Consider the following 15,770-nt stretch of genomic DNA (forward strand, 5'->3'; position numbering starts at 1 on the left):
TGTATCGTATTACATACAATTTATTCATATTTAGGCAACATTGTACTTAGACCTACTTTTTTTGGGGGGGGGGTTGAGTAAAAATCTAAAGCAATGTAAGCATATTTCAAATTCAGATCATGCGGTTTAGACAATGAATGCTTGATAATATTTTGTTTAGCAATTTTTTTTTACAAGTAAAAAAATGAAATATCACTTAAAAAGAGGCATTCATTTCTAAAGGGTCGCATTGCTATCCTCGGGCGGATCCAGGATTTGCCAAGGGGGGGGGGGGGCAAAGGTCTGCAATTTCATAAGAGGGGGCACACCTCTGTTTTAATGGCATTTTTACATAACAAATTTTTAATTTTGCTTCTCAAAGGGGGCAGCACGTGCCCCCTTTGCCCCCCCCCCCCTTGGATCCGCGCCTGACTATCTTCCCTTCCTTATAGAGGTTGCAACTATGTAAGCGGGCACCACTCATATTGGGCATGTCGGGGTACTGGTTTGGACCGGGGGTCAGAAAGAGAGGTATAGGGAGAAGAAAAGAGAGAGGAGAGGGAGGGAGGGGGAGAGAAAGAGAGACACGACCTGTCACTACTAACAATAAAACGTATTACTCTTGACAACTATTACTAAAGAGAGATCCAAATACAAACAAATAAAATAAAGGATAAGAGAAATTAAGGCACACTGACAAAACATTGCTTAAAACACTAGGGTAACTGGCTGTACATAAACAAAATTAGAAAATGATAATAATAATTAACAGTTCTTGTTTAGTGCATATCACATTATGATTATAACCTCTCTATACGCCTCGAAAGCACTTGGATGATATACAAAATTGTCACTACGAAGTCAACAATATTTGGTTCATCTTGATCTCTTCCGTTGAAAATGGCAGCCCCCAAACAGCAACAAACTGAAGCCGATTTATACAGATGGAAAAAATGTATACACACCCGCAGACTTGTTTTGACACAAATAATATTGTGACCGTTATAATCATGACACATTGCGTTAATCATTAACCACGCAAGGTATAACTTCGGATTGTGAACTTTAAAGAGTTGTATTACTTCATTTCCTTGTGACAGTTGTCATGTTTGTCCCGATTTATCATTGCTGATATCGTCTCCTTTCTTTCCATTTTATCACGCAAGATTCTACGAAAGGATTTGATATTTCGCCCGGAGAGGCCGAACTCAGATGTGGTTAGTGGGGGGGGGGGGGGTCGCTAGAGCAGCTTGGACACTGGACATCACCGGGTGTTGTGATGGTAGGGGGCTGCAGCAGCACCATCACCCTATAAAGTAGCGACCAATGGGCTCCTTACCCCAAAATTGTTGCGAGTTCCATGAAAAAAATTCGGGCGGTTTATTAACAGTTAACATTTTTTTGGTGGAAAGTGTGTGTGTGGGGGGGGGGGTGCTCGTCAGAAAATTCTTGAGAATATTTCGTTCTCTTTCTTTGTGATAATTTGTTTTTCTTTGTCTGAAAGTTATGTGGAAAAATAGTATTCTTGTTTCTAAAACAGCAATTACATGCTCCATCAGACCCCCCCCCCCAAAAAAAAAAATAATAATCCTAAGCTGGGGCCTAGTCCAGTATCGATGCTACCCTTTTATATACATACCCGGTAAAGGTTGATTCCCATTTATGCCATTTGCATTAACCACAAAATATGCTTTAACGATGTAACGAACATCGATATAACCACTTAAATGCAAAATTTTCACAGGTTTAGTTCAGGTTTTGTTTTTCGTTTGCTTCCATAAAACTTTGGTAGCCGAGAATCCCCAAACCTCATCAACTGATTAAGTTGATGTGTAAACTTTAATAACTAAAATAGAATAATCTTTTGGGCGATTCTTAACATGAATCGGCATATTAGTTATAAAAGAAAAAAATGGACATTGAGTAGGCCCAAAACGTGGTTTTATTTTCACAATTCAATTTAGGCATATATAATTATTGTAGGTGAATAGGCAGTGTTTTCGCGATATGTTTGGCCCATCGAGGGGGAGGGGGGCGAGACAGCCTTCTCACATAGGCTACTGTATAAACATTGACAATCGAGGAGGGGGGCAGGTAAAGTCCTATGGGATTGCGGTCAAAATTTAGGAGCTGGAGGGAATCTGATAATCTAATTCATATCAATTCAATTTTCTTATCCGAGGGACGGAAAGAACGAAAAATATAGAGATAATGAATAAGATTTAAAATTCCATTTGAAAAGTAACCTGGCGAAAATGTGCGACTACACATATACATCCACGTCACCTGCTTAAAATTTTCGTATACAGGACTTAAAAAAAAAAAAGAAATGTATTAATCACGCCATTTTGTTATCTATTTGCATACACTATCATATCTTACTTTACTGTCGCTATAAAGGCCAACAATCATATGGACCCATTAGCATTATTACATCCACACGAACTGAGAACAAAAGTTGGTTGACCTTACGTCTAACCCCGAACTTTCATAATCAGGTTTTAAGAGGTTCGTTGTTGGGTAATTATCAATTCAGGGTATGTGCTCTAAGATGAGCTTCCTTCCCCACCTGTCAACCGATATATCAACTTGCTGATGTCAGTATAGCTTCCAAAGATTGAAATAAATTCCGTAAAAACTGGTGTAAAATATGACATATTTCATATACTGACGCGGGGAAAATAGACGCTAAAAATATCGATAATAGCTGGTATTTCATATCGTCATCGTCAACAGCAGCAGCAGAGGCAGTAGCCAGGGGCAGACGACAGCCCATTCTTTTATTCTATCGATAGCTGGGATCGATATCATCAGTGAAGGAATCCATTGTTCAGTTTTAATTTGATTCAACGTATATCGGGACATTATGGGAGGGGAGGATTCAAAAAATTATTCCAGTTTTACTCAAGGATTGAGGAATCGGCTGGCTGTAGCTGTCGGGAGTTTTATGACTGCGATTCTTGCCACCGGTATCAGAGGTAAGTACAAAACTAAAGAACTTTTAAAGAAACATTTAAAAAATGGAAGGGGAAAATCTTTACTTTCCCTTCAAGAACTTCATAATACTAAACTTATCAAACACTTTTTCTGAAATTTTTTCCTCACTTGTAATGTTTTTTTCCCCATACCGCTTTTGTCTTTGTGTTAATTTATCATTTTCCACGTTATGCTCATTTCATTTATGATTTTCTTTCTATGAAAACTGAATGTGTCATGTTTATATATAATTATGTACATTTGGCAGGGCTCCCTTGAAAAGTAGGCTAACTGGCTTAAACAGGACAACCCTGTCTTTTTAAAGAAAACGTGAAAAAAAAAATAATTGAATAAATTAATAATACTAAAAGTCCTTGTTTTTTGTAGTTCGGACGCAAAATCGCGAATCCAAAGTTATAAAAGGGCAAATATTTAATATAGGCCTACACGTAAAATTAAAATTCACTTGTTATTTTGAACTTTTCAAAATTTACGACACATTTGGGTTGATTTCCAGTTTAATTAATTTACGTAGCATTCTGATCAAATTCTACAAAAACTCCAAACAAAGAATGTAATAAAATCAATGACAATAAGTGAAGCTCAAGAAAACACGCATTGTGTCGGAAATTAACACTTGGTATAATTAGTTTTCGTAAATCAAAATATGAGTTCAATAGACCCTCTCAAAGTTAGAAGTTCAATCGTTTATTTCATTATTTCATTCAAGCAAGGGGCAAGATCAGGGGCCGAATAAATATTTCTTAAAAAAAAGATGGGGGATAGTAATCTCTGGAAAGAATTGATTAGGTTTAAAAAAAATTACTCAATAAAATATGGTCATCTTTAAAAAATAGTTTTCTGGTAGGGGAGCAAGCACAAAATGGGAACAAAAAAGAAGTTATATACTTTAAAAAATCGGACACTATGTGAAATATGAATTGGGCGTGACAGATATAATTAATGAATCCATTTCGAATGAAAAGATATGGCATTATACAATAACGATTATGTAAAGGCGCTCGATCCGGTAATTTCGAGTCTAAAACGCGCACATTTGTCTACAATAGTTGAAAGAAAAAACAAATGAGGCATCAATAATTGGTTTAAAGAAGAAAAGGGAGTAATATGATTATTTTCCGGAGATAAGGTTTTATTTTCAAGGGTTAATATAGTTTTATATGGTCATAACGGCGTCTTTTTTTTAATTAACCAATTATTGTTATAAGCAATTATGTTCTTCTAAGATTGCTACTGATTGCGAACTTTCATCGGGTTCAGTGATCTTTTCATTAAGAGTTCGATGAACCTAAAATGCAAGAAACAACCTTTCTTACGAATCTGTATATAGACATTTGGATACTACAGAACGTCCTCTTATTTGCACAGAGCAAACAATAAACATGATAACGGAACCAGATGAACTTTTCTCATGACACCGCAGGCACACCAACGAACACGAGGTCATTCACACCGATCCTCTCAATCTTTATCACGCGATCGTTTAAGCTAGGGAGGTGCCGTGGCCGAGTGGTCTAAGGCACCTGGCTATACATGGAAAGTCCGGGTTCGATCCCTGGCCGCGGCATCTATGCCCGTGAGCAAGAAGGCATTTAATCTACAATGCTCCTTTATCCTGCTTTCAAATAAATGGAAATGCTGCATTATTGGTAACTTGGTGTGCACTTGTTTTAAAAAAAAAAAAGTTACACCGGAATCAAATCAGCTGTAAATCTATCCTAATACACGTATCTGGTTGTTTCCGGGAGTTTTCTGTTCTCCCTCTGCGAATGCGAAAAAAAATCGGGACAATTCCGAATACACAGAAACAATCCGAATCAGGGCGTTAATTCGGGCAGAATCAGTCCGAATTTATTCGGGATAATTCGGTTTTGGTGTAAGGCTGTCTTTAGTTAGGACATAGGGTGGCCTCATACGCATGTAATTATTATTGACTATTTGTTTTGGTTGTTTTCTTCCCTTTAATTATGTTTTCAGCACATTTTAAAGACTTTTGGCATCTACCATCACACTACTCATTTTGGGGGGTACAAAATTGACATGATTCTAGCGTAATTTTCAAAGTGTTTTTCATTTTCGACAAATTTCGCAGTTTTGGGGGTGAAGAAAAAATACCTGAAAATGATAAGAACCACCTTTTTTGTTGTATTGTCAGTAAATTTTTGGGTAAAACATACTCTTTTGTTCTTTATGATTTCCAGCGTTTTAGTACAAGTAAAAAAATTCGGGTAACTTTTTCCTGATTACAAACATATCTGGTTTCCCCCACTGGTCGTATGGGTAGCTACGTCGTAAATGAGCATATGGATAATACGATAATTTACCAGGTTGTCTTTGCATTTAAACCTGAACCACATACACCACTCTTCTTATATTTGCAAAAAATAATATTTTCTTTGTTCGGCTTCATGCGTCAGACCAAAATATCAGGAAATTATTTGCATTTTTTTCTCGTCGGCTCCGAATCTTAAGGACAATCATTTTCGACAAAACTTTTCATTGTGATATGACGGGAGTTTGCAATGCATTTATTATGTTCTAGAATCCGTCCCAGACGCGATGGCGAAAACTCGATATTCGAAGGTACTTGGTTTGAAGACAGACATTTTTCTTTTTCCTTATTTATAATGTACCAGTCCTTTTCTTGTACTTCCCTAAGTTATCTTTAGTTTTATTCTAATCGCCTTGAGCATTAAATCAAAATGGAAAAGACGCTATATAAATCCCATGTACTATTATTATTAGTCTGTACGGGAATATCACCACGATCAGAATGTCATCTCGAATAGTTTATTATTTTGTTATGTTAGGAATCAGGCATGCTGTTGATTGCCAATTTTTATTTCCATAAATTCCATAAATTATTGTTAATATGAGGCTACCCAAAGAAGGGTGTATGTTTCTACATTAAAAACAATATATATACATATGGCCTACGGGGTATTGCAGCTTGCATGCAAGTAACGCCGCAAAAGTTAATAATAATAATAATAATAATAATAATAATAATAATAATAATAATCGGGTTTTATATAGCGCTTAATACATCGTAACGGGCGTTTAAAAGTTACCTTCTAATCTTGAAATTGTATTTTTGCTCCTCCATACAGGTGACTGGTTGCTTTTTTACATTCAGATTCAGAAGTTGTGGTATGGGGAATCTCTTATCCCAGGGGCGACTTTACCGGGTCTCGACCGGGGAAGGGAGAATGGAAGCACCGTACAGCCCGAAAATCTTCTGGAGCGATATCATATGCAGGTCTGGCAAAGATAAAAATACAAATTATTATGTACATAATCTTTAAAATTCCTGGTTAGGGGAGAGTTTCATGAAAGGACTTGGACGTTTTATCCTATCATAGTCTGCTTTACTCGACAGCTATTATAAATGCTTCTCAACCAATTAAAATAAAGGAAAATTTTCAGACTGACAACTTATCAGACAACCTCAGAATTTGACAATTTTTAAATCAACATTGTACATGTTTCCTCACACTTCCTCACAGTGCAGTGGCGTACCATGGGTCACGGCATTGGGGGGGGGGGGGCACCAGCAAAAATTTTGAGTCACTTAGTGATTCGCGCGCTCAGTTGCCAGGTATACTGACCTAATAGAGACACTGATTATATGGACAATACCATTGAAGGGATAAATGTATTTCACTGGCCAAATAATGCGAGCGCGAAGCGCGAGCTGAAAATTTTTCATATTCAGACCTAATAAGGGACATTATAATCAAATTTTAGTAATCATAATACGTATATCTGTCTCGCTAAACAATGCGAGCGCTTTGCGCGAGCTGAAAATTTTGTATATATTGACCCTAAACAGGGAGATTTTAAGGACTATATTTTAGGAATCCATCGAGTACACATATCTCACCATAGTCATCTAATGCGAGTGCCAAGCGCTTGCTGAAGTTTGTTAGAATAACATCTAAACACATAAAGCACTTTTTTTGTAGTCATTGTAATCATGATTATCATACGCATCTCACTAATCAAATATTGGGAGCGCGAAGCGCGAGCTGAAAATTTAGATAATTCAGACCAGAAGTGGGGGCATTCTAATGCTTGCTTGTACTGTAGGAATTGAGACCATACGTATTTCACTAACCAATTGAAGCGCGAGCCGAAAATTGTTGATATTCAGATGAGAAAAAGGGACATTTTAAGGACTGATTTTAGGAATTCATGGAGGGCAGACATATCTCACCAATCCACTAATGCGAACGTAATCACGGACAGGAAATGTTTTTTTATTAAGACCTTAACATGGGGCAATCACTTTAAGTAGTCATGAAAAAGAAGCATATGTCACTACATAAAACAATAACTCGAAGTGCGAGGAAATATATTTGGTGTATATTGACTTGAAAACGGGAGGTTTTAGTACAACATGATTATAATGTATATCTCGTTAAGCAGACAATGCGAGCACCAGGAACAATGAAGACATAGGCCCTGAGCAAATTATGTTTCATAAAGTTATGATGAAAATGTCTGTTATGTAATGTAACATAACATAATTATAATAAAATATAACATTATAATGAATGATAATGTATTCTTTCCTACTACGTTTCTCTTCTTTTCCCCCTCTTTTTCTCCTTTTCCCCGTTTTTTTTTTTTGGGGGGGGTCAGCCGATTGGGGGGGGGGGGCACGTGCCCCCCCATGCCCCCCGTAGTTACGCCACTGCTTCCTCATACAAAACTTACATTCAGTCATTACAGACTGCTTTTTAGAAAGTCCATGAACATTACAAAACAGGTAAAATGAGACAATAGGAAAATATTTAAAAGTAACACATAAAATCAAACATAATGAAACACAATGATAAGTAGTAGAAATTACATAAAACCACAGTGCGAAGAGAAATTATATAAATTCTCTACCCCCGGCAGATGAGTAAGAAGTCGATGGAATTAACTGATCTCATAATTAAAGAAAACTGATCCGGGTATTACTTGGTAAAGAATTAAACAATTGAATACCTGCATAGAGACCGCCGTCCCTTATATATTTTTTCTGTTTGTTTTTCAAGACTAATCATTACTTTTCTTGATACTTATTTTGGAACACAAGAAAGATGAAAGTTGTCCATGAAATAATTTAAATATAAAGGAAACTGTCTGTTTTTTCCATCGCAATGCTAACTTTTCAATGTTCAGAGTAGAACCATAGCTCCATGGTAGAACACAACAGGTTGGTACTTTACTGAAGAAACGTCGAAACGTAATGGGAAAGAATACATTATTTTATATCATGTTATATTATACATGTTAAAACAAATTCTTAACTTTATGAAACATTATTTGCTATTTAGGCAATTAGCGTATTTCGGAATTACGAACCTTCGGAATAATGAACCTTTGGAATTACAGACTGTAACCGGTTTTAACACCCCAATCATGCCAGTAATATTCATTCATTCATTTAATGGTTTATTCAATAGACATGTATCGCATTAAAAACTGAATTACACATGCTTTACAGGGTATCAATTAAAAATACATGGTAAAAAATACGGAGACAATTAAAATTATTCACATACATTTGCACAGTAAGCTATTGATAAAGATGAATGAATAAGGAGAATGCATATCATAGATTGATAAAATCATTCATAATAAAACTTTTAAAAACATTATAAGTCAATGGTTATTAAAAGCAATTCACAATTTCTAAGCATGTATATATATCAAACGTTTAAAGAATTGTCAAATTATTTCAGTTATGATTTGTAATATTTGTTAAGCACACGTAAAAGATAAGGGAGGGCACTGCTTTTAAATGACTCCTTCTTGTCATACAGGGCATTGGTTTCTACATCCTCCAATCTCTGCTTGGAGGGTTCGTGATTCTCTATGGTGTCGGAGGGTGGCTGAAGTGGTACTTCTACATCCAACGCAGAGACCGGGCAGCCGAGTGGAAGTGCCAACCCGACCGCTTTCTGACGCCGGAAGACGACCGACTCGAGTTCAGACTTGGGTCGATGAATATGGCCATAGGATCGGTGCTTTCTGGTTAGTTGATTGCTTTAATTTGTGTCCGAGAGTAGCCACCACTCAACATCATGGTCATCACTTGCGTACAGATGGAAGGGGCCATACCCCCCTCAAAAAGGTTTCATGAACAAGAAAAAAATAGAAAAAAAAAAAGAAAAGAAAAAGATAATTTTCTAAATATTATGTCAAAACAATTAGATTTTTGTATAAAAAAAATGTCATCTCATATTCCCAGTATCAACGATCAATTTCACTACGAGTTTATAACACGCGCCAGGCTGTGCTTATTGGAAATTGTCACAACACAATTATTAATCAGTCATTTCGTTTCCTTCTGTCTCTTAAATTTCAAAGGCATCCTCGTAACGTACATTAACAACGGAGGGGAAACCAAACTATACTACAACATATCGGACTATGGTTGGATCTACTTCCTCCTCTCAATACCAGTGAATTACGTTTACAATGAAGCCGCCGCCTATTACTCCCACAAGGCTATGCATTATCCCCCGTGGTACAAGCGGTACCATAAACTCCACCACCGGTTCAAGTGCCCCACCCCCTTTGGGGCGGTGGCCATGCACCCCTACGAGTTCCTCACGCTCCAGTTTCTCATCGAGCTCCCGCTCTTCTTTGTACCAATGCATGCAGGTAAGGGCGTGGCATCGGATATTTTGTAAGTCCTATCGTTTAACTTTTCCTATTCTTTTTTTCATACATGTTTTCTCTCTTTTAATCATTTTTCTCTGTCTCTGTCTTTATCTACAAATTTACTTTTCAACTTTTGATTTACTTTTACTCCCATTCTGCATGATTCATTGTAATGAATATAGCGTAATGTTTGTACAGTGCGTCCCACAAAAAACGAAACCGAAATTTATCGATGATTTATCATAACTTAATCACAAATACAGTAGACAAATGACCTACCGTTGTAAAGCTGAGAATCTCTTCTTCCATCTGAAATTACTTAGATTATTTCTCATTCACGCACGAGTGAGCAAAAACAATTTGAAGAGGGGATACCAAAAAGTCATTTGGCCTGCTGTATCTGGGTTTCAAAAAGAAAGCCACATTTTAAAAAGTTCAATATCTGCTCTTTAATTTGATACCTCAATTTAAAAAAATAACAAAGTTCTGGTTATTAGAAATAAGGCTTGAATTTCAATAATTTCATAAAATGAAGAGGTTTTACAGGCTAGCGTTAAAACTCACTCGACACTCCGTTTTGTTGACGATCGGCCTTGTCTTTTGTTAACCATGCGACAGGTTCTGTGGGAAACCGGTGAAAACACATTTATTTAATGAAATTATGGAAATACAAGCATTGTTTCGAGGGAACATAACTTTTTACTTTTTGACAATTTTTTGTGATTAAGGTATCAAATAAAAGAGCAGATATTGAACTTTTTAGGCATGTGATTTTCTTTTTGAAATTTAGATAACCCCGCCAAATGAGTTTTTGGTATCCTTTCTTCAAATTGTTTTTGCTCACTCATGCGTGAATGAAGAATAATCTAAGTAATATCAGATGAAAGAGGAGATTCTAAGCTTTACATTGGTAGGTAATTTGTCTATTGTATTTGTGAATAAGTTATGATAAATCGTCGTTTAATCTCGGTTTCGTTTTTTCTGGGACGCACTGTATATTAGAAAAAGACCGCAACAAGATCATTCAAAGGCCTATAATATCAAGGGTTGACAGGCAGAATGACGTAACACACTATTGAGTCATTTTAGAGATTTTTTGCCAAAATAATCAGCATCACCTACAAAGCATGGAAACCATTAGAGCATGAACTCCATTCAACTCCCTACTGACTCAAACATGTCCAAAGAATACTATACCACATCTCAATAGATTTACATTGTTGATCTACCTTCATTACAAATAAAGTATATTAGAAGAAAACACAATATCATCCAACTGAATGAAGTTATCTATATATTAGCTGGCTCTCACTCCTTGCCCCTTCCTAAAAAACTGACACATTTCAACCACCTTTTTTAATCTCTTTATACTTAAAGGTGTTTTTATATTTTGGTTGATCTACGGCTACTACTACAGCATCTTAGACCACTCGGGAATTCATTTAGATCCACTCTGGCCGTGGCAACCTGCCGTTATCTTCCATGATAACCATCATAAGTAAGTACACACTGTAAAATAATAGTGTTATTAATGACTCCGGTTTGGTGTTCAGGGAGGACTATATCCCGATCAGGTGTTAAAATTGCACCCTGGAGATACACTGTAATGTTAAAATAACACCACTTGGGTGATGAACCTACGACATATTAATTTAACCTAAGTGTAAAATGTTAGAAGCGGTCCTAACTAAAACATCGGTGGTCCATTTGTGTCGTTTTAACTATATAGTTTTTTTATGTACATTCCTCTATAAACATTGTTTAAAAAAATGTATTTTACACAATCATTTGAACTTTGGAAGAGCTAATCATGATATTAATTTAACATTAGTGTAAAATGTTAGAAGCGGTCCGATCTACATCGGTGGTCCATTTGTGTAGTTTCAACTATATATTTTTTTCTATTAATTTTTCTAAACATTGTTTAAAAAAAATGTATTTTACACAATCATTTGAACTTTGGAAGAGCTAATCATGATAGAAATTTAGATCCCACTCACAATGAGTGAGAAAAGAAATGAATAACTGAATATAATAATCAAATAAATGAATGAAATAATATATATATTTATGAATAAAGAAATGAATAATTTAAATAAACAAGAGATTAAATAAGTTCATAAATGGGTAAACGAATAATCTGAAGAAGTGAAGAAAATTATGAACTGGCAGACATCTAGATAAAAACATACTGTATGCTGATAGCTTCGTAATAATCAGTATTCTTGATCATTATTCATCATCTCATTTTCACTACAATTATTCAATTAATCATTCAACAGGTTTTTCCACTGTAACTTCGGATTCAACACCGAGTTATTCGACAAACTTCATGGCACTCTGATGAGAAACGACCGGTACTACTCAGAAACTGTCTTCGGTGGACAGGGTGCTCCTAAAACACCGACGCCCTCGAATAAAAAGGGCAAATGAAGAACAGATACCAACGTAAATGTCAAGGCAATCAACTTAAGACTGACCCCATTGGACAACGGCTCGCGTTGCCACAAACCGTGAAAAGTGTGCACTGTGACGCCATGTATTCAAAGTGACAAAAATAAATAAATATGTAAACGGATTCAGTTCGTGCCTTTCTGAGGATGATGTTTAAAGATCGATCTCAGACGTAAATAATCTTAATTTGATTGATGACAGTCTGAGAGAAATTAATCACAAGCATCGTCTCGATTGACAGTGCATGGCCAAAATTAATTGGAACTCCTATAACCATTCATAAGGAGAGATGGTAGTCTTGGACGTTTAAAAAAATGAGTTATTCAGCCATAATAGAAATCATTTATAAGTTGTAGTAAAATATATTTGTTGTGCAAATATTTGTTTTGATATCGATGAATATGTCATATTCCTATGGAATACTTTTTAAATGCAAGATGCATCATATTGCTCCTTGAGAGATTCTAACTTTTAGTGTGTGAGCATCTGATTTTAAAAAAAATTAAGTATGCACTTATTGACTTATATTGTGTATACATGTGCATAATCTGCACATATTCAAATATGCCAGGGATCGAACGTCATTTTATACCAAACGACCTATAAACTTGTCAGATTTGTAATGATGTATGATCTGTTGGTTTCCATTTCACGGAACTTGCTTTAGTAACAAAAATAGGATTGAATTTAATGCTAAAATCAATAAAAGTCATGGAATTTAAATGGCTGATAACGATTTTATCATATTTCAAATTTTGTTATATTTTATTTCTTCAGATGTAACCTTGATCCATGAAGTGACATTGCAATCGAAAAAAAGAACTTGACAAAAAAATTGAAACAAACAGAAGAAATATACGTGTTTTTATTAATAGGTTTTTAAAAAATCTATTGATGTTTTTCAGTGTGTATCTTTTTTTTATTCTCTCGAAAAATGGTGATCCGGTGATTGGCCATCATGATCCCGTTTCATAAAACTTAATTTCAACTTTGTTATTACTTTGATGTGAAGGGGTTTTAGTGACCTTTCTTAGTATTCTGGCAACTTTTCACAATTCTGTCACTAAATTGAGGACATATTTATAGAGGGAACAGCGGTGCCAACATTGAATAACTAGTTGAGAGTAAGATGAAAAAAAAAACAATTTTAGAGTGAGAAAGGATCAAATTGAGTGAGTCTCACTCTCAATGAGGAACAGGGGAAAGAGAGAGAGAAAGAAAGAGAGAGGGGGGGGGGGGTGGAGGGCAGGGGAGAGAAAACGAGAAAAAACAGAGACATAAAATAGTCCAGGCTAGAACAGGCATAACCTTGTTTTTTCATATATGCAATATTTGTTATGGTTTCTTGTCAATTCGAGGGTGCTGATTACGAATCTGAATGATGCCACTCGTGTAACCTTGGGTTTTTCCATGTTTTCCGCACATTGGCAAAATCCAATATTTGGCCGCCAAAATATGCAAATTACCCATTATCATAAAATTGCCCGCGCATTGGCTATAAAATGTATGTAATTGTGTTGCATGAGCATTTTCATTTTCTTGATATTCAAAATAGCCGCTATGGACCCCTGTATACTCTATTAATATGAATGGGGAAAACTATTTTTTTAATACAAAAGTGAGCACTAAAATGCAAGTAATTGTGATATTTGAGTGATGTAATGAATGAAAACATGATTGCTATAAAAGAAATGTATCATTTTGTTATGTCATGTATATGTGATAAATGATGTATTTTGATATTCAAAATGCCACCAAACCCCCTAGCAGTATTATGTACAATGTTAATAGGTACAAAAAATCACAAGAGTGAGTACTAAAATGCATATTATTAAGATAAACGAGTGGAATACTGACTAAAAACATAATTTTAAAGAAATATAATATTCAATATGCATTGTATGTGATAAATTCTGCATTTTGAAATTCAAAATGGCCGCCATAGGCCCTATAATTATTATGTACAATGGAAATGGAGAAACTAATTTTCACAAGAGTAAGAACCATAAAATGCATGTAATTGTGATCTACGAGTAAAATATTGTCTGAAAACATATTTTCCAGCGAAACATATTTATTTCGTCATGCATGAGATAAATGCTGTGTTGTGAAATTCAAAAGGCTCAGTCTAATAGTATTATCTACAATGTAAATGGGGACATATAATATTTTAAGAATTGGATTTGCTTGACTATGAAATCCACATAATCCTGTTGTATGAGTAAAATTTTATTTTGAAAACATGATTTTTATGAAATATAGCATTTCTTCTGCCATGTAGGTGATAGCTCCAAGCCCTAACCATGCTAACTAGATTAGGTAACATGCGTATAGGGAAATATTATTTTCAAATGAATGAGAATCATAAAACGCACGTCACTGTGATGTATGAGTAATAATATTGTCATTAACAAGAGTTCGAACTAAATACATCACATGTTGGTCATGGAGGTAATAAATGCTGTATTTTAAAATTCAAAATGGCCGGCACAGACCCTAAAAGTATTATGTATGCCTACATTGTAACTCGGGACATGTAATTTTGACAGAATTTGGCTTTGCTTGACTAGAAATATTTCATATAATTGTGATGTAGGAGTGAAATATTGTCTAAAACCATGGTTTCTTGATCATGTTGATAGATATATGGATATCATATCTTGCGTAATTAAGGTGATAATGCTGCATTTGAAATTGAAAACGGCCGCCATAGTTCGTTATCGTAGGCCTGTTATGTACAATTTGAATGGGGACATATAGTTTTCACAAAAGGGCATATGGCGCCCATTTTGAATTTTGAAATAAAGCATTTATCACCTAAATACATAAAATATATATCTTGTTATAAATCATGTTTTCAGACATTTCACTCATACAACACTATTTAGTCAAGCAAAGCCAAAATGTATTAAAATCATTTAGTGTCCCCATTCACATTGTACATAATACCATTAGGACATGTAGCGGCCATTTTGACTAAAAATACAGTATTTATCACATACCTGGCAGAAAAATGACATATATATCTTTTTATAAATTATGCTTTCAGAAAATATTTTACTCATAGATCACAATTACGTGCATTTATGGTGCTCACTCCTGTAAAAATTGGTTTCCCAGTCCCGTATTGTCTTATGCCTACATAAGACAGTCAATGTCTATGGCAGCCATTTTGAAAGTCAAAATACAGTATATAACACAAACCTGAAACCTGACTGATATATTTCGTTAAAAATTGTGTTTTTAAGACACTATCCCATTTATTTATCACGAATACATGCATTTTAGTGCTCACTCGCTTGATTTCTTTGGTCCCTTTTCTCATTATACATAATACTTTTAGGGTCTTTGACGGCTATTTTGAATATCGAAACACAGCATTTATCACATACACGCCATACTAAATAGGCTAATATATTTCGTTAAAATTAAGTTTTTAGTCAGTATTCTACTCGTTTATCTTCACAATATGCATATTAGTGCCCACTTGTGATTCTTTTGGCCTCCATTGCCATTGTACATAATACTGTTTGGGTCAGTGGCGGCTTTTCTGAATATCAAAATACAGCAATTTTCCCATATGACATAATAAATGATATAGGCCTATCTCGTTAGTAACGATGATTTTCATACATTTCTTCATTCATAGATCAATTACTTGCAGTTTAGGGCTCGTTTTT

At 35.2% G+C, this 15,770-nt stretch overlaps 1 protein-coding gene across 2 annotated transcripts; it reads left to right on the forward strand.

The window, feature by feature from the left end:
* The first annotated feature begins 1,140 nt into the window (after positions 1 to 1,140).
* Positions 1,141 to 13,773, forward strand: LOC129281357 (uncharacterized). Of its 2 annotated transcripts, XM_064113274.1 has the most exons (7): positions 1,141 to 1,196; positions 2,775 to 2,957; positions 6,087 to 6,235; positions 8,793 to 9,003; positions 9,340 to 9,636; positions 11,014 to 11,134; positions 11,919 to 13,773. In XM_064113274.1, the coding sequence occupies exons 2-7, from the start codon at positions 2,846 to 2,848 to the stop codon at positions 12,067 to 12,069; spliced, it is 1,041 nt and encodes a 346-aa protein (XP_063969344.1). In that variant the 5' UTR covers positions 1,141 to 1,196; positions 2,775 to 2,845; the 3' UTR covers positions 12,070 to 13,773. The 2 variants fall into 2 exon arrangements, with proteins under 2 accessions (XP_063969344.1, XP_063969343.1); XM_064113273.1 differs by lacking the exon at positions 1,141 to 1,196 and having other exon boundaries at positions 2,403 to 2,957.
* Positions 13,774 to 15,770: the final 1,997 nt, after the last annotated feature.

The sequence above is a fragment of the Lytechinus pictus genome, chromosome 18 (genome assembly GCF_037042905.1).
Source record: "Lytechinus pictus isolate F3 Inbred chromosome 18, Lp3.0, whole genome shotgun sequence".
Classification (NCBI taxonomy): Eukaryota; Metazoa; Echinodermata; class Echinoidea; order Temnopleuroida; family Toxopneustidae; genus Lytechinus; species Lytechinus pictus.

Coding starts and splice junctions, on each gene's coding strand:
- LOC129281357 (XM_064113274.1), top strand. CDS start 2,846: ATGGGAGGGGAGGATTCAAAAAATTATTCCAGTTTTACTCAAGGATTG. Junction 9,004..9,339: donor CATAGGATCGGTGCTTTCTG/GTTAGTTGATTG, acceptor TAAATTTCAAAG/GCATCCTCGTAACGTACATT. Junction 9,637..11,013: donor CTTTGTACCAATGCATGCAG/GTAAGGGCGTGG, acceptor TTATACTTAAAG/GTGTTTTTATATTTTGGTTG.